At 63.3% G+C, this 19,601-nt stretch overlaps 1 protein-coding gene across 1 annotated transcript in view; it reads right to left on the minus strand.

The window, feature by feature from the left end:
- The window catches only part of LOC139240914 (methionine--tRNA ligase, cytoplasmic-like), a 31,917-nt gene extending 14,083 nt beyond the window's left edge, over positions 1-17,834 (minus strand). Inside the window, exon 1 of the mRNA XM_070869431.1 lies at positions 17,608-17,834. Within this exon, the coding sequence (XP_070725532.1) occupies positions 17,608-17,710 (103 nt within the window). The 5' untranslated portion in view covers positions 17,711-17,834. The remainder of the gene's footprint in view (positions 1-17,607) is intronic.
- Positions 17,835-19,601: the final 1,767 nt, after the last annotated feature.

Below are 19,601 nucleotides of genomic sequence, written 5' to 3' on the forward strand. Positions count from 1 at the left end.
CGCACTGTCGGAGGGGCAGTGCTGAGGGAGTGCCGCACTGTCGGAGGGGCGGTACTGAGGGAGTGCCGCACTGTCGGAGGGGCAGTACTGAAGGAGCGCCGCACTGTCGGAGGGGCAGTACTGAGGTAGCGCCGCACTGTCGGAGGGGCAGTACTGACGGAGCGGCAGTACTGAGTGAGGGCCGTACTGCGCTGTTGGAGGGGCGGTGCTGAGAGAGCGTCGCGCTGTCGGAGGGGCCGTCTTTCGGATGAGACGTTAAACCTAGGGCCCCGCCTGTCCTCTCAGAGGAACGTACAAGATCCCGACATTACAAGAGCGACTACCCATCTGGCACCTCCGACACTCCCTCATACTGCCCCTCCGACAGTGCGGCACTCCCTCAGTACTGCCCCTCCGACAGTGCGGCGCTCCCTCAGTACTGCCCCTCCGACACTCCCTCAGTACTGCCCCTCCGACAGTGCGGCGTTCCCTCAGTACTGCCCCTCCGACAGTGCGGCGCTCCCTCAGCACTGCCCCTCCGACAGTGCGGCGCTCCCTCAGTACCGCCCCTCCGACAGTGCGGCGTTCCCTCAGTACCGCCCCTCCGACAGTGCGGCGCTCCCTCAGCACTGCCCCTCCGACAGTGCGGCACTCCCTCAGTACTGCCCCTCCGACAGTGCGGCGCTCCCTCAGCACCGCCCCTCCGACAGTGCGGCACTCCCTCAGTACTGCCCCTCCGACAGTGCGGCGCTCCCTCAGTACTGCCCCTCCGACAGTACGGCGCTCCCTCAGTACTGCCCCTCCAACAGTGCGGCACTCCCTCAGTACTGCCCCTCCGACAGTACGGCACTCCCTCAGTACCGCCCCTCCGACAGTGCGGCGCTCCCTCAGCACTGCACTGGGAGTGTCAGCCTCGATTTTTGTGCTCAAGTCCCTGGAGTGGGGCTTGAACCCACAACCTTCAGACTCAGAGGCGAGAGTGCTGCCCACTGAGACACTGACGAAGACACTTTTCCCCCATTGACAGCACTCACTCCCCAACCGCTGTTGTGATGTAGGAAAGGGGAGTGGCGATCGGGAGGCCCAATATTGTGCACCGCAAGATCCCATTAAACCGCCAATGACAGAAAACTCTGCTCCCATTGCCAGTATTCTCTCTCTCTCTTTCCCTCCCACCCCCATCCCAAAACCACTGGACACAACACTGCACTGTTTGTAAAGTAGGGATTAGAAGGGCAGGGGCTCCCAATATTGTGGGCACTACAAGATCCCATTAAACATCAAAGACACGTTGCTACTAAGAACATAAGAAACAGGAGCAGGAGTCGGCCATACTGCCCCTCGAGCCTGTTCCGCATTTAATACGATCATGGCTGGTCTGATCATGGACTCAGCTCCACTTCCCTGCCCGCTCCCCATAACCCCTTATCGTTTAAGAAACTGTCTATCTCTCGCCTTAAATATATTCAATGTCCCAGCCTCCACAGCTCTCTGGGGCACAGAATTCCACAGATTTACAACCCTCAGAGAAGAAATTACTCCTCATCTCAGTTTTAAATGGGCGGCCCCTTAATTCTAAGACCATGCCCCCTAGTTCTAGTCTCCCCCATCAGTGGGAACATCCTCTCTGCATCCACCTTGTCGAGCCCCCTCATAAGAGAGAACAGCTCCACAGGTCGGCAAGTAGAAAGAGCTGGGGCAGCGTGCTACTTCAACCTCCAGCACGAGCTGCTCCAAGCGTGCGACAATTTTGAGATGGGCGACTGAGCGGCGTCATCAAAACCCTGCTCGCCGTTTTGCAACGTGCACGGGAATATCGGCGGGGCCCAGGTGCAGAGGAGTGGGAAGGTGGGGGCGGATGAGCGGTGAGTGTTTGTGGCGAGATGCGGTGAGTGTTTGTGGCGGAGGAGCGGCGAGAGATGGTGGCGGAGGTGCGACAGATGAGGGTTCGGGGCCCAGACGAGGCGAGGGCCCAGGGACAGCCCACACCGTGCGATATGTGCGCGCACTGGGTCCGTGCAGCAGAGCAGGTCTCCAGTCGTCCTGGTTAACCCTTGCCACTGGACCAAAGACCTCGCTCTGTCAAGCCCCGTGTGGTGGCTGGTGTGCAACGGTCACCCCACGTTAAAACAATCCACCCACAGGCATCTTCCATCCCCTCAATTGGAGTTCAGGACTGGAACATCGGGTCCTTCATTGAAACATCTGTGAACTCGTGGAAACAAGTCATCCTCGTTCGAGGGACTGCCCGTGATGATGATGATATGTGTACAGTAATATTGTTCACACCTCACCTCACACCCCGCCAGACTCCCCAAATATTGTGGCCACTGCAAGATCCCATTAAACATCACTCTCTTCCTCTCCCCAACCACTGCATTCAGCCCACACCCCTCTGAGGTCTGCAGGAAGGGGCAGTGACTGAACATATTGCTCCCCCCCCCCCCCCAAAACCTCTCTCACACACACCCACACACACACACACCCCAGACCCCCACCTCACACCCCCCCGCAGACCCCCACCTCACACGCACACCACCAGCTCACACGCACACCACCAGACCCCCACCTCACACTCCCCCCAGACCCCCACCTCACACGCACACCCACAGACCCCCACCTCACCATCCCCCCCCGCAGACCCCCACCTCACACGCACTACCAGACCCCCACCTCACACACACACCCCCAGACCCCCACCTCACACGCACACCACCAGACCCCCACCTCACACACACCCCCCAGACCCCCAGCTCACACACACACCCCAGACCCCCACCTCACACACAGACCCCCCCCAGACCCCCACCTCACACACACACCCCCCCCAGACCCCCACCTCACACACACCCCCCAGACCCCCACCTCACACACACACCCCCAGACCCCCACCTCACACACACCCCCCAGACCCCCACCTCACACACACACCCCCCAGACCCCCACCTCACACACACACCCCCAGACCCCCACCTCACACACACACCCCCAGACCCCCACCTCACACACACACCCCCAGACCCCCACCTCACACACACCCCCCAGACCCCCACCTCACACACACACCCCCACACCCCCACCTCACACACACCCCCCAGACCCCCACCTCACACACACCCCCCAGACCCCCACCTCACACACACCCCCCCCAGACCCCCACCTCACACACGCACCCCCAGACCCCCACCTCACACACACACCCACCAGACCCCCACCTCACACACACACCCCCCAGACCCCCACCTCTCACACATTCCCCAGACCCCCACCTCACACACGCACCCCCAGACCCCCACCTCACACACACACCCCCAGTCTCCCACCTCACACCCCCCCAAACCCCCACCTCACCCCCCCCAAATCCCCACCTCTCACACGCACCCCCCCCACCTCACACACACATCCCCCAGACCCCCACCTCACACCCCCCAGACCCCCACCTCACACACCCCCAGACCCCCACCTTACATACACACCCAGACCCCCACCTCACACACACACCCCCAGACCCCCACCTCAAACACACCCCCCCCAGACCCCACCTCACACACACACCCCCCAGACCCCCACCTCACACACACACACCCCAGACCCCCACCTCACACACACATCCTCCAGACCCCCACCTCACACACACACCCCCCAGACCCCCACTTCTCACACACACCCACAGTCTCCCACCTCACACCCCCCCAAACCCCCACCTCACCCCCCCCAAATCCCCACCTCTCACACGCACCCCCCAGACCCCCACCTCACACACACATCCCCCAGACCCCCACCTCACACCCCCCAGACCCCCACCTCACACACCCCCAGACCCCCACCTTACATACACACCCCCAGACCCCCACCTCACACACACACCCCCAGACCCCCACCTCAAACACACCCCCCCCAGACCCCACCTCACACACACACCCCCCAGACCCCCACCTCACACACACACACCCCAGACCCCCACCTCACACACACATCCTCCAGACCCCCACCTCACACACACACCCCCCAGACCCCCACTTCTCACACACACCCCCAGACCCCCACCACACACACACACCCCTGACCCCCACCTCTCACACACACCCCCAGACCCCCACCTCTCACACACACCCCCAGACCCCCACCACACACACACACACCCCAGACCCCCACCTCACACACACCCCCCGACCCCCACCTCACACACACACCCCCAGACCCCCACCTCTCACACACATCCTCCAGACCCCCACCTCACACACACACCCCCCAGACCCCCACTTCTCACACACACCCCCAGACCCCCACCTCACACACACACCCCCAGACCCCCACATCCCCCAGACCCCCACATCCCCCAGACCCCCACCTCACACACATCCCCCAGACCCCCACCTCACACACATCCCCCAGACCCCCACCTCACACACATCCCCCAGACCCCCACCTCACACCCCCCCCCAGACCCCCACCTCACACCCCCCCCAAACCCTCACCTCACACACACACCCCCAGCTCTCACCCCCCCCCAAACCTCACCTCACACCCCCCCCAGACCCCCACCTCTCACACGCACCCCCCCAGACCCCCACCTCACACACACATCCCCCAGACCCCCACCTCACACCCCCCAGACCCCCATCTCACACACACACCCCCAGACCCCCACCTCACACACACACCCCCAGAACCCCACCTCACACACACACCACCAGACCGCCACCTCACACACACACCCCCCAGACACCCACCTCTCACACGCACCCCCCCAGACCCCCACCTCACACACACATCCCCCAGACCCCCACCTCACACACACACCCCCCAAACCCCCACCACACACACACCCCACCCCAGACCCCCACCTCACACACACACCCCCAGACCCTCACCTCACACACACAACCCCCAGACCCCCACCTCTCACACATCCCCCAGACCCCCACGTCACACACCCCCCCCAGACCCCCACCTCACACACACAACCCCAGACCCCCACCTCACACCCCCCAGACCCCCACCTCACACACACAACCCCAGACCCCCACCTCACACACACAACCCCAGGCCCCCACCTCACACACACACCCCCCAGACCCCCACCTCACACACACCTCCCAGACCCCCACCTCTCACACATCCCCCAGACCCCCACCTCACACACACACCCCCAAGACCCCCACCTCACACACACCCCCAGACCCCCACCTCTCACACACAACCCCAGACCCCCACCTCACACCCCCCAGACCCCCACCTCATACACCCCCACCCCCCAGACCCCCACCTCTCACACATCCCCCAGACCCCCACCTCTCACACACACCCCCCAGACCCCCACCTCTCACACACACCCCCCAGACCCCCACCTCTCACACACACCCCCCAGACCCCCACCTCACACACACACACCCCAGACCGCAACCTCACACACACAACCCCAGACCCCCACCTCACACCCCCCAGACCCCCACCTCACACACACAACCCCAGACCCCCACCTCACACACACCCCCAGACCCCCACCTCACACACACACCCCCAGACCCCCACCTCACACACACCCCCCCAGACTCCCACCTCACACACACCCCCCCCAGACCCCCACCTCATACACCCCCACCCCCCAGACCCCCACCTCATACACCCCCAGACACCCACCTCACACACACACCCCAGACCCCCACCTCACACACACACCCCCCAGACCCCCACCTCTCACATACACTCCCCAGACCCCCACCTCACACACACATCCCCTAGACCCCCACCTTACACCCCCATCCCCTAGACCCCCACCTCACACCCCCTAGACCCCCACCTCACACCCCCCAGACCCCCACCTCACACCCCCCACCCCCCCCCAGACCCCCACCTCACACACACACCCCCAGACCCCCACCTCTCACACATCCCCTAGACCCCCACCTCACACCCCCCAGACCCCCACCTCACACACACCCCCCAGACCCCCACCTCACACACACACCCCCCAGACCCCCACCTCACACACACACCCCCCAGACCCCCACCTCACACACAAACCCCCCAGACCCCCACCTCACACACACACCCCCCAGACCCCCACCTCACACACAAACCCCCCAGACCCCCACCTCACACACACCCCCCAGACCCCCACCTCACACACACCCCCCCCAGACCCCCACCTCACACACAAACCCCCCAGACCCCCACCTCACACACAAACCCCCCAGACCCCCACCTCACACACACCCCCCCAGACCCCCACCTCTCACACCCCCCCCCAGACTCCCACCTCACACACAAACCCCCCAGACCCCCACCTCACACACACACCCCCCCAGACCCCCACCTCTCACACACCCCCCCAGACTCCCACCTCACACACAAACCCCCCAGACCCCCAACTCACACACACACCCCCAGACCCCCACCTCACACACACACACCCCAGACCCCCACCTCACACACCCCCCCCAGACCCCCACCTCACACACACCCCTCCCAGACCCCCACCTCACACACACATCCCCCAGACCCCCACCTCACACACACCCCCCCAGACCCCCACCTCTCACACATCCCCCAGACCCCCACCTCACACAAACGCCCCGTACCCCCACCTCACACCCCCCCCAGACCCCCACCTCACACACAAACCCCCCAGACCCCCACCTCACACACACATCCCCCAGACCCCCACCTCACACACACATCCCCCAGACCCCCACCTCACACACACACCCAGACCCCCACCTCACACACACACCCCCAGACCCCCACCTCACACACACACCCCCAGACCCCCACCTCACACACACACTCCCAGACCCCCACCTCACACACACACCCCCACCTCACACACACACACCCCCAGACCCCCACCTCACACACACCCCCAGACCCCCACCTCACACACACACCCCCCAGACCCCCACCTCACACACACACCCCCCAGACCCCCACCTCACACACACACCCCCAAACCCCCACCTCACACACACACTCCCAGCCCCCACCTCACACACAACCCCAGACCCCCACCTCATACACCCCCAGACCCCCACCTCACACACACACCCAGACCCCCACCACACACACCCCCCCCCATACCCCCACCTCACACACACACACACTCCCAGCCCCCACCTCACACACACACCCCCCAGACCCCCACCTCACACACACACCCCCCAGACCCCCACCTCACACACACCCCCCAGACCCCCACCTCACACACACCCCCAGACCCCCACCTCACACACACACCCCCCAGTTCCCACCTCACACACACACCCCCCAGACCCCCACCTCACACACACACCCCCAGACCCCCACCTCACACACACACCCCCCAGACCCCCACCTCACACACACCCCCAGACCCCCACCTGACGCACCCCCAGACCCCCACCTCACACCCCCCACAGACCCCCACCTCACACACACACCCCCAAACCCCCACCTCACACACACACTCCCAGCCCCCACCTCACACACAACCCCAGACCCCCACCTCATACACCCCCAGACCCCCACCTCACACACACACCCAGACCCCCACCACACACCCCCCCCCCCCATACCCCCACCTCACACACACACACACTCCCAGCCCCCACCTCACACACACACACCCAGGCCCCCACCTCACACACTCCCCCCCAGACCCCCACCTCTCACACCCGCCCCCATATCCCAACCTCACACCCCCAGACCCCCACCTCACACACACACCCCCAGACCCCCACCTCACACCCCCCCAGACCCCCACCACACCCCCCCCAGACACCCACCTCACACACACACCCCCCAGACCCCCACCTCACATCCCCCCCAGACCCCCACCTCACACACACACCCCCAGATTCCCACCTCACACACACACCCCCAGACCCCCACCTCACACACACACCCAGACCCCCACCTCACACACACACCCCCAGACCCCCACCTCACACACACACCCCCAGACCCCCACCTCACACACACACACTCCCAGACCCCCACCTCACACACACACACCCCCCCAGACCCCCACCTCACACACACACACCCCCAGACCCCCACCTCACACACACACCCCCAGACCCCCACCTCACACACACACACCCCCAGACCCCCACCTCACACACACACACCCCCAGACCCCCACCTCACACACACACCCCGCAGACCCCCACCTCACACACACCCCCCCCAGACCCCCACCTCACACACACAACCCCAGACCCCCACCTCACACCCCCAGACCCCCACCTCACACACACACACACCCCCAGACCCCCACCTCTCACACACACCCCCCAGACCCCCACCTCACACACACCCCCAGACCCCCACCTCACACACACCCCCCAGACCCCCACCTCACACACACCTCCCAGACCCCCACCTCACACACATCCCGCAGACCCCCACCTCACACACACCCCCAGACCCCCACCTCACACACACACCCCAGACCCCCACCTCACAAACACACACCCCAGACCCCCACCTCACACACCCCCAGACCCCCACCTCACACACCCCCCAGACCCCCACCTCACACACCCCCCAGACACCCAGCTGACACACCCACCCCCAGACCCCCAGCTGACACACCCACCCCCAGACCCACACCTCACACACACACCCCCTCCAGACCCCCACCTCACACACACACCCCCCCCAGACCCCCACCTCACACACCCCCCCCAGACCCCCACCTCACACACCCCCCCCCAGACCCCCACCTCACACACACCCCCAGACCCCCACCTCACACACACACACCCCCAGACCCCCACCTCACACACCCCCCCCAGACCCCCACCTCACACACACACCCCCCAGACCCCCACCTCACACACACACCCCCCAGACCCCCACCTCACACACACAACCCCAGACCCCCACGTCACACACACAACCCCAGACCCCCACCTCACACACACACACCCCCCAGACCCCCACCTCACACACACACACCCCCCAGACCCCCACCTCACACACACACACCCCCCAGACCCCCACCTCACACACACCCCCCAGACCCCCACCTCACACACACACCCCCAGACCCCCACCTCACACACACACCCCCAGACCCCCACCTCACACACACAACCCCAGACCCCCACGTCACACACCCCCCCCAGACCCCCACCTCACACACACACACCCCCCAGACCCCCACCTCACACACACACACCCCCCAGACCCCCACCTCACACACACACACCCCAGACCCCCACCTCACACACACCCCCCAGACCCCCACCTCACACACACACCCCCAGACCCCCACCTCACACACACACCCCCAGACCCCCACCTCACACACACACCCCCAGACCGCCACCTCACACACACAACCCCAGACCCCCACGTCACACACCCCCCCCAGACCCCCACCTCACACACACACACCCCCCAGACCCCCACCTCACACACACACACCCCAGACCCCCACCTCACACACACCCCCCAGACCCCCACCTCACACACACCCGCCCCAGACCCCCACCTCTCACACATCCCCCAGACCCCCACCTCACACACACACACCCCCCAGACCCCCACCTCACACACACCCGCCCCAGACCCCCACCTCTCACACATCCCCCAGACCCCCACCTCACACACACACACCCCCCAGACCCCCACCTCACACACATCCCCCCAGACCCCCACCTCACACACACACACCCCAGACCCCCACCTCACACACACACCCCCAGACCCCCACCTCACACACACACACCCCCCAGACCCCCACCTCACACACACACCCAGACCCCCACCTCACACACATCCCCCCCAGACCCCCACCTCACACACATCCCCCCCAGACCCCCACCTCACACACACACCCAGACCCCCACCTCACACACACACCCAGACCCCCACCTCACACACACACCCCCAGACCCCCCCCAGACCCCCACCTCACACCCCCCCCAGACCCCCACCTCACACACACACTCCCAGACCCCCACCTCACACACACACACACCCCCAGACCCCCACCTCACACACACACACCCCCAGACCCCCACCTCACACACACACACCCCCAGACCCCCACCTCACACACACACCCCCAGACCCCCACCTCACACACACACCCCCAGACCCCCACCTCACACACACGCACCCCCAGACCCCCACCTCACACACACACACCCCCAGACCCCCACCTCACACACACACCCCCCAGACACCCACCTCACACACACACCCCCCAGACACCCACCTCACACACACAACCCCCAGACCCCCACCTCACACACACCCCGCAGACTCCCACCTCACACACACACCCCGCAGACCCCCACCTCTCACACACACCCCCCAGACCCCCACCTCACACACACACCCAGACCCCCACCTCACACACACACACACCCCCAGACCCCACCTCACACACACCCCCAGACCCCCACCTCTCACACCCCCTCCAGACCCCCACCTCACACCCCCCCAGACCCCCACCTCACAAACACACCCCCAGACCCCCACCTCACACCCCCCCCCCAGACCCCCACCTCACAAACACACCCCCAGACCCCCACCTCACACACACACTCCCGACCCCCACCTCTCACACACACTCCCAGCCCCCACCTCACACACACCCCCAGACCCCCACCTCACACACACCCCCAGACCCCCACCACACACACACCCCCCCAGACCCCCACCACACACACACCCCCCCGACCCCCACCACACACACACCCCCCCGACCCCCACCTCACACACTCCCCCCCAGACCCCCACCTCTCACACCCCCCCCCCCCCAGACCCCCACCTCACACACACACCCCCAGACCCCCACCTCACACCCCCCCCAGACCCCCACCACACCCCCCCGCAGGCACCCACCTCACACACACACCCCCCAGACCCCCACCTCACATCCCCCCCAGACCCCCACCTCACACACACACCCCCCAGACCCCCACCTCACATCCCCCCCAGACCCCCACCTCACACACACACACCCAGACCCCCACCTCACACACATACCCCCAGAACTCCCCGAGACCCCCACCTCACACCCCCCCCAGACCCCCACCTCACACACACTCCCAGACCCCCACCTCACACACACACACACCCCCAGACCCCCACCTCACACACACACCCCCAGACCCCCACCTCACACACACACACACCCCCACCTCACACACACACACCCCCAGACCCCCACCTCACACACACACACACCCCCAGACCCCCACCTCACACACACACCCCCCAGACCCCCACCTCACACACACAACCCCAGACCCCCACCTCACACCCCCAGACCCCCACCTCACACCCCCAGACCCCCACCTCACACACACACACCCCCAGACCCCCACCTCTCACACACAGCCCCCAGACCCCCACCTCACACACACCCCCAGACCCCCACCTCACACACACACCCCCAGACCCCCACCTCACACACACACCCCCAGACCCCCACCTCACACACACACCCCCAGACCCCCACCTCACACACACACCCCCAGACCCCCACCTCACACACACACCCCCAGACCCCCACCTCACACACACACACCCAGACCCCCACCTCACACACACACCCCCAGACCCCCACCTCACACACACACCACCCAGACCCCCACCTCACACACACACCCCCAGACCCCCACCTCACACACACACCCCAAGGCCCCCACCTCACACACACACCCCCAGACCCCCACCTCACACACCCCCCAGACCCCCACCTCACACACACACCCCAGACCCCCACCTCACAAACACACACCCCAGACCCCCACCTCACACACCCCCCAGACCCCCACCTCACACACCCCCCAGACACCCAGCTGACACACCCACCCCCAGACCCCCAGCTGACACACCCACCCCCAGACCCACACCTCACACACACACCCCCTCCAGACCCCCACCTCACACACACACCCCCCCCAGACCCCCACCTCTCACACACACCCCCCCCAGACCCCCACCTCACACACCCCCCCCCCCAGACCCCCACCTCACACACCCCCCCCAGACCCCCACCTCACACACCCCCCCCCAGACCCCCACCTCACACACCCCCCCCAGACCCCCACCTCACACACACACACCCCCAGACCCCCACCTCACACACCCCCCCCAGACCCCCACCTCACACACCCCCCCCAGACCCCCACCTCACACACACATCCCCCAGACCCCCACCTCACACACACACACCCCCCAGACCCCCACCTCACACACACACCCCCAGACCCCAACCTCACACACATCCCCCCAGACCCCCACCTCACACACACACACAACCCCAGACCCCCACGTCACACACCCCCCCCAGACCCCCACCTCACACACACACACTCCCCAGACCCCCACCTCACACACATCCCCCCAGACCCCCACCTCACACACACACACCCCAGACCCCCACCTCACACACACCCCCCAGACCCCCACCTCACACACACACCCTCAGACCCCCACCTCACACACACACCCACAGACCCCCACCTCACACACACAACTCCAGACCCCCACGTCACACACCCCCCCCAGACCCCCACCTCACACACACACACCCCCCAGACCCCCACCTCACACACATCCCCCCAGACCCCCACCTCACACACACACACCCCAGACCCCCACCTCACACACACCCCCCAGACCCCCACCTCACACACACCCGCCCCAGACCCCCACCTCTCACACATCCCCCAGACCCCCACCTCACACACACACCCCCCAGACCCCCACCTCACACACATCCCCCCAGACCCCCACCTCACACACACACACCCCAGACCCCCACCTCACACACACACCCAGACCCCCACCTCACACACATCCCCCCCAGACACCCACCTCACACACACACCCAGACCCCCACCTCACACACATCCCCCCCAGACCCCCACCTCACACACATCCCCCCCAGACCCCCACCTCACACACACACCCAGACCCCCACCTCACACACACACCCCCAGACCCCCCCAGACCCCCACCTCACACCCCCCCCAGACCCCCACCTCACACACACACTCCCAGACCCCCACCTCACACACACACACACCCCCAGACCCCCACCTCACACACACACACCCCCAGACCCCCACCTCACACACACACACCCCCAGACCCCCACCTCACACACACACACCCCCAGACCCCCACCTCACACACACACCCCCAGACCCCCACCTCACACACACACCCCCAGACCCCCACCTCACACACACGCACCCCCAGACCCCCACCTCACACACACACACCCCCAGACCCCCACCTCACACACACACACCCCCAGACCCCCACCTCACACACACACACCCCCCCCAGAACCCCCCCACCTCACACACACCCCCCAGACCACCACCTCACCCCCTCCCCACACACACACCCCCCAGACCCCCACCTCACACACACACCCCCCAGACCCCCACCTCACACACACACCCCCAGACCCCCACCTCACACACACACCCCGCAGACTCCCACCTCACACACACACCCCCAGACCCCCACCTCTCACACACACCCAGACCCCCACTTCACACCCCCCCCAGACCCCCACCTCACACACACCCCCAGACCCCCACCTCACGCACCCCCCCCCCCAGACCCCCACTTCACACCCCCCCCAGACCCCCACCTCACACACACCCCCAGACCCCCACCTCACGCACCCCCCCCCAGACCCCCACCTCACACACACCCCCAGACCCCCACCTCACACACACACACCCCCCAGACCCCCTCACACCCCCCACCCCCCAAATAATGCATGCACAGCAAGATCCCATTAAACCCCACTCTCTCCCTCTCTCCACAACCACTGGATTCACCCCCCACACCCCTCTGAAGGGGCAGTGACTGGACTTATTGCCCCCTCCCCACAAATACGGTGTGCATAGCAAGATCCCATTAAAACCCACTCTCTCCCTCCACACCCTGGATTCACCCCCCACACCCCTCTGAAGGGGCAGTGTCTGAACATATTGCCCCCTCCCCATCTCAGAGCGCCCCCCACCCCCCAAATAATGTGTGCATAGCAAGATCCCATTAAACATCACTCTATCTCTCTCTCTCCCTCCCTCCCTCCACAACTACTGGATTCACCCCCCACACCCCTCTGAAGGCACAGTGACTGGATTTATTGCCCCCTTCCCCACCTCACAACCCCCCCACCAAATAATGTGTGCACAGCAAGATCCCATTAAACCCCACTCTCTCCCTCCACAACCACTGGATTCACCCCCCCACACCCCGCTGAAGGGGTAGTGCCTGGACTTATTGCCCCCTCCCCATCTCACAGCCCCCCCAGACCCCAAATAATGTGTGCATAGCAAGATCCCATTAAACCCCATTCTCTCTCTCTCTCTCTCCACAACCACTGGATTCACCCCCCACACCCCTCTGAAGGGGCAGTGCCTGGACTCATTGCCCCCCCCCACCTCACAGCCCCCCCAGACCCCCTCACACCCGCTCCACCCCCCAAATAATGTGTGCACAGCAAGATCCCATTAAACATCACTGTATCTCTCTCTCTCCATAACCACTGTATTCACCCCCCTGAAGGGACAGTGACTGGACTTATTGCCCCCCCCTGACACACCCCCCCCCCACCCCCCAAATAATGTGTGCATAGCAAGATCCCATTAAACCCCACTCTCTCTCTCTCTCCACAACCACTGGATTCACCCCCCACACCCCTCTGAAGGCGCAGTGACTGGACTTATTGCCCCCCTCTCCATCTCACAGCCCCCCCAGACACACCCCCCCACCCCCCAAATAATGTGTGCATAGCAAGATTCCATTAAACATCACTCTGTCTCTCTCTCTCCATAACCACTGTATTCACCCCCCTGAAGGGACAGTGACTGGACTTATTGCCCCCTCCCCATCTCACAGCCCCCCCAGACCCCCTCACACCCCCCCACCCCCCAAATAATGTGTGCATAGCAAGATCCTATTAAACCCCACTCTCTCTCTCTCTCCACAACCACTGGATTCACCCCCCGCACCCCTCTGAAGGGACAGTGACTGGACTTATTACCCCCTCCCCATCTCACAGCCCCCCCAGACCCCAAATAATGTGTGCACAGCAAGATCCCATTAAACACCACTCTCTCTCTCTCTCCACAACCACTGGATTCACCCCCACACCCCTCTGAAGGGACAGTGACTGGACTTATTGCCCCCCCTCCCCACCTCACAGACCCCCTCATACCCCCCTACCCCAAATAATGTGTGCACAGCAAGATCCCATTAAACCCCACTCTCTCTCTCTCTCCACAACCACTGGATTCACCCCCCACACCCCTCTGAAGGGTCAGTGGCTGGACTTATTGCCCCCCTCCCCACCTCACAGACCCCCCAGACCCCCTCACACCCTCCAAATAATGTGTGCACAGCAAGATCCCATTAAACCCCACTCTCTCTCTCTCTCTCTGCACAACCACTGGATTCACCCCCCACACCCCTCTGAAGGGACAGTGCCTGGACTTACTGCGCCCCTCCCCACCTCACAGCCCCCCACCCCCCCCAAATAATGTGTGCACAGCAAGATCCCATTAAACCCCACTCTCTCTCTCTCTCCACAACCACTGGATTCACCCCCCGCACCCCTCTGAAGGGGCAGTGCCTGGACTTATTGCCCCCCTCCCCACCTCACACCCCCCCACCCCCCAAATAATGTGTGCACAGCAAGATCCCATTAAACATCACTCTGTCTCTCTCTCTCTCCATAACCACTGGATTCATCCCCCTGAAGGGACAGTGACTGGATTTATTGCCCCCTCCCCCCAGACACCCTAAATAATGTGTGCACAGCAAGATCCCATTAAATCCCACTCTCTCTCCCTCCACAACCACTGGATTCACCCCCCACGCCCATCTGATGGGGCAGTGCCTGGACTTATTGCCCCCTCCCCACCTCACAGCCCCCCAAATAATGTGTGCACAGTAAGATCCCATTAAACATCATTCTGTCTCTCTCTCTCTCTCCACAACCACTGGATTCACCCCCCCACACCCCTCTGAAGGGGCAGTGCCTAGACTTATTGCCCCCTCCCCACCTCACAGCCCCCCAAATATTGTGTGCACAGCAAGATCCCTTTAAACCCCACTCTCTCTCTCTCCACAACCACTGGATTCACCCCCGACACCCCCCTGAAGGCGCAGTGACTGGACTTATTGCCCCCCTCCCCACCTCACAGACACCCCACCCCCCAAATAATGTGTGCACAGCAAGATCCCATTAAACATCACTCTGTCTCTCTCTCTCTCTCCATAACCACTGTATTCACCCCCCTGAAGGGACAGTGACTGGACTTATTGCCCCCTCCCCCCAGACACCCTAAATAATGTGTGCACAGCAAGATCCCATTAAATCCCACTCTCTCTCCCTCCACAACCACTGGATTCACCCCCCCACACCCCTCTGAAGGGGCAGTGCCTGGACTTATTGACCCCACCCCACAACCCCACCTCCCAAATAATGTGTGCATAGCAAGATCCCATTAAACATCATTTTGTCTCTCTCTCTCTCCACAACCACTGGATTCACCCCCCACACCCCTCTGAAGGGACAGTGCCTGGACTTATTGCCCCCTCCCCACCTCACAGCCCCCCAAATAATGTGTGCACAGCAAGATACCATTAAATCCCACTCTCTCTCTCTCTCTCTCTCTCCACAACCACTGGATTCACCCCCGACACCCCCCTGAAGGCGCAGTGACTGGACTTATTGCCCCCCTCCCCACCTCACACCCCCCCCACCCCCCAAATAATGTGTGCACAGCAAGATCCCATTAAACATCACTCTGTCTGTCTCTCTCTCTCTCCATAACCACTGTATTCACCCCCCTGAAGGGACAGTGACTGGACTTATTGCCCCCTCCCCCCAGACACCCTAAATAATGTGTGCACAGCAAGATCCCATTAAACACCACTCTCTCTCTCTCCACAACCACTAGATTCACCCCCCCCCCACACCCCTCTGAAGGGTCAGTGTCTGGACTTATTGCCCCCCTCTCCATCTCACAGCCCCCCCCACCCCCCAAATAATGTGTGCACAGCAAGATCCCATTAAATCCCACTCTCTCTCTCTCCACAACCACTGGATTCACCCCCCCACACCCCTCTGAAGGGTCAGTGTCTGGACTTATTGCCCCCCTCTCCATCTCACAGCCCCCCCAGACCCCCTCACACCCCAAATAATGTGTGCACAGCAAGATCCCATCAAATCCCACTCTCTCTCCCTTCACAACCACTGTATTCACCCCCCGCACCCCTCTGAAGGGTCAGTGGCTGTACTTATTGTCCCCCTCCCCACCTCACAGACCCCCCAGACCCCCTCACACCCCAAATAATGTGTGCACAGCAAGATCCCATTAAACCCCACTCTCTCTCTCCACAACCACTGGATTCACCCCCCACACCCCTCTGAAGGGTCAGTGTCTGGACTTATTGCCCCCCTCTCCATCTCACACCCCCCCCAGACCCCCTCACACCCCAAATAATGTGTGCACAGCAAGATCCCATTAAACATCATTCTGTCTCTCTCTCTCTCTCCACAACCACTGTATTCACCCCCCGCACCCCTCTGAAGGGACAGTGGCTGGACTTATTGCCCCCCTCGGGCCCCCGGACCCCCGGACCCCGCACCTGTCCCGCTGACAGGCCTCAGCTCCGGCCTCAGGCCCGTCACTTCGGCCGCCGCCGCCACCTTCAGGCCGCCGGGACTGGCCGGGCTCAGGAACAGCTCCATCGCCTTCTCTCCCCCGTGGAGTTATGTCTCAGCTTCTCCTTTCGCTCCGCGGCCCCACCCGCCGCCTCTCACACCGCTCTGATGCAATCGCCCGAGAAGTCGGCGATTTGCGGCGGGCGGACAGCCCCGAGGGCACGCCGGGAGCTGTAGTTCCCGCCAGCTGCCGCCAGGCTGGGGGCCAATGGGGCGGCGGACTACAACTCCCGTCAGGCGTCAGCAGCGTCGCACCCGCTCCACGCCCGACATGGCGGAGTCAGGCTGCCCCACCCAGTGGAAGGCCGGGAGTTGTAGTTCCATCACCACCCGCTACAATGGAAGACAAGGGTGTAGGGGCTGGAGGGGGTTACAGAGATAGGGAGGGGTGTGGGGGCTGGAGGAGGTTACAGAGATAGGGAGGGGTGTAGGGGCTGGAGGGGGTTACAGAGATAGGGAGGGGTGTAGGGGCTGGAGGTTACAGAGATAGGGAGGGGTGTAGGGGCTGGAGGGGGTTACAGAGATAGGGAGGGGTGTAGGGGCTGGAGGTTACAGAGATAGGGAGGGGTGTAGGGGCTGGAGGTTACAGAGATAGGGAGGGGTGTAGGGGCTGGAGGTTACAGAGATAGGGAGGGGTGTAGGGGCTGGAGGGGGTTACAGAGATAGGGAGGTGTGTAGGGGCTGGAGGTTACAGAGATAGGGAGGGGTGTAGGGGCTGGAGGGGGTTACAGAGATAGGGAGGTGTGTAGGGGCTGGAGGTTACAGAGATAGGGAGGGGTGTAGGGGCTGGAGGTTACAGAGATAGGGAGGGGTGTAGGGGCTGGAGGGGGTTACAGAGATAGGGAGGGGTGTAGGGGCTGGAGGGGGTTACAGAGATAGGGAGGGGTGTAGGGGCTGGAGGGGGTTACAGAGATAGGGAGGGGTGTAGGGGCTGGAGGTTACAGAGATAGGGAGGGGTGTAGGGGCTGGAGGTTACAGAGATAGGGAGGGGTGTAGGGGCTGGAGGTTACAGAGATAGGGAGGGGTGTAGGGGCTGGAGGTTACAGAGATAGGGAGGGGTGTAGGGGCTGGAGGTTACAGAGATAGGGAGGTGTGTAGGGGCTGGAGGTTACAGAGATAGGGAGGGGTGTAGGGGGCTGGAGGAGGTTACAGAGATAGGGAGGGGTGTAGGGGCTGGAGGAGGTTACAGAGATAGAGAGGGGTGTAGGGGCTGGAGGTTACAGAGATAGGGAGGGGTGTAGGGGGCTGGAGGAGGTTACAGAGATAGGGAGCGGTGTAGGGGCTGGAGGTTACAGAGATAGGGAGGGGTGTAGGGGCTGGAGGAGGTTACAGAGATAGGGAGGGGTGTAGGGGCTGGAGGTTACAGAGATAGGGAGGGGTGTAGGGGCTGGAGGGGGGTTACAGAGATAGGGAGGGGTGTAGGGGCTGGAGGAGGTTACAGAGATAGGGAGGGGTGTAAGCGGCTGGAGGGGGTTACAGTGGTAGGGAGGGGTGTAGGAGCTGGAGGAGGTTACAGAGATAGAGAGGGGTGTAGGGGCTGGAGGTTACAGAGATAGGGAGGGGTGTAGGGGGCTGGAGGAGGTTACAGAGATAGGGAGCGGTGTAGGGGCTGGAGGGGGGTTACAGAGATATGGAGGGGTGTAGGGGCTGGAGGAGGTTACAGAGATAGGGAGGGGTGTAGGGGCTGGAGGTTACAGAGATAGGGAGGGGTGTAGGGGCTGGAGGGGGTTACAGAGATAGGGAGGGGTGTAGGGGCTGGAGGAGGTTACAGAGATAGGGAGGGGTGTAGGGGGCTGGAGGAGGTTACAGAGATAGGGAGGGGTGTAGGGGCTGGAGGGTGTTACAGAGATAGCGAGGGGTGTAGGGGGCTGGAGGGGGTTACAGAGATAGGGAGGGGTGTAGGGGCTGGAGGAGGTTA

This window comes from Pristiophorus japonicus, chromosome X, assembly GCF_044704955.1.
Source record: "Pristiophorus japonicus isolate sPriJap1 chromosome X, sPriJap1.hap1, whole genome shotgun sequence".
NCBI lineage: Eukaryota > Metazoa > Chordata > Chondrichthyes > Pristiophoridae > Pristiophorus > Pristiophorus japonicus.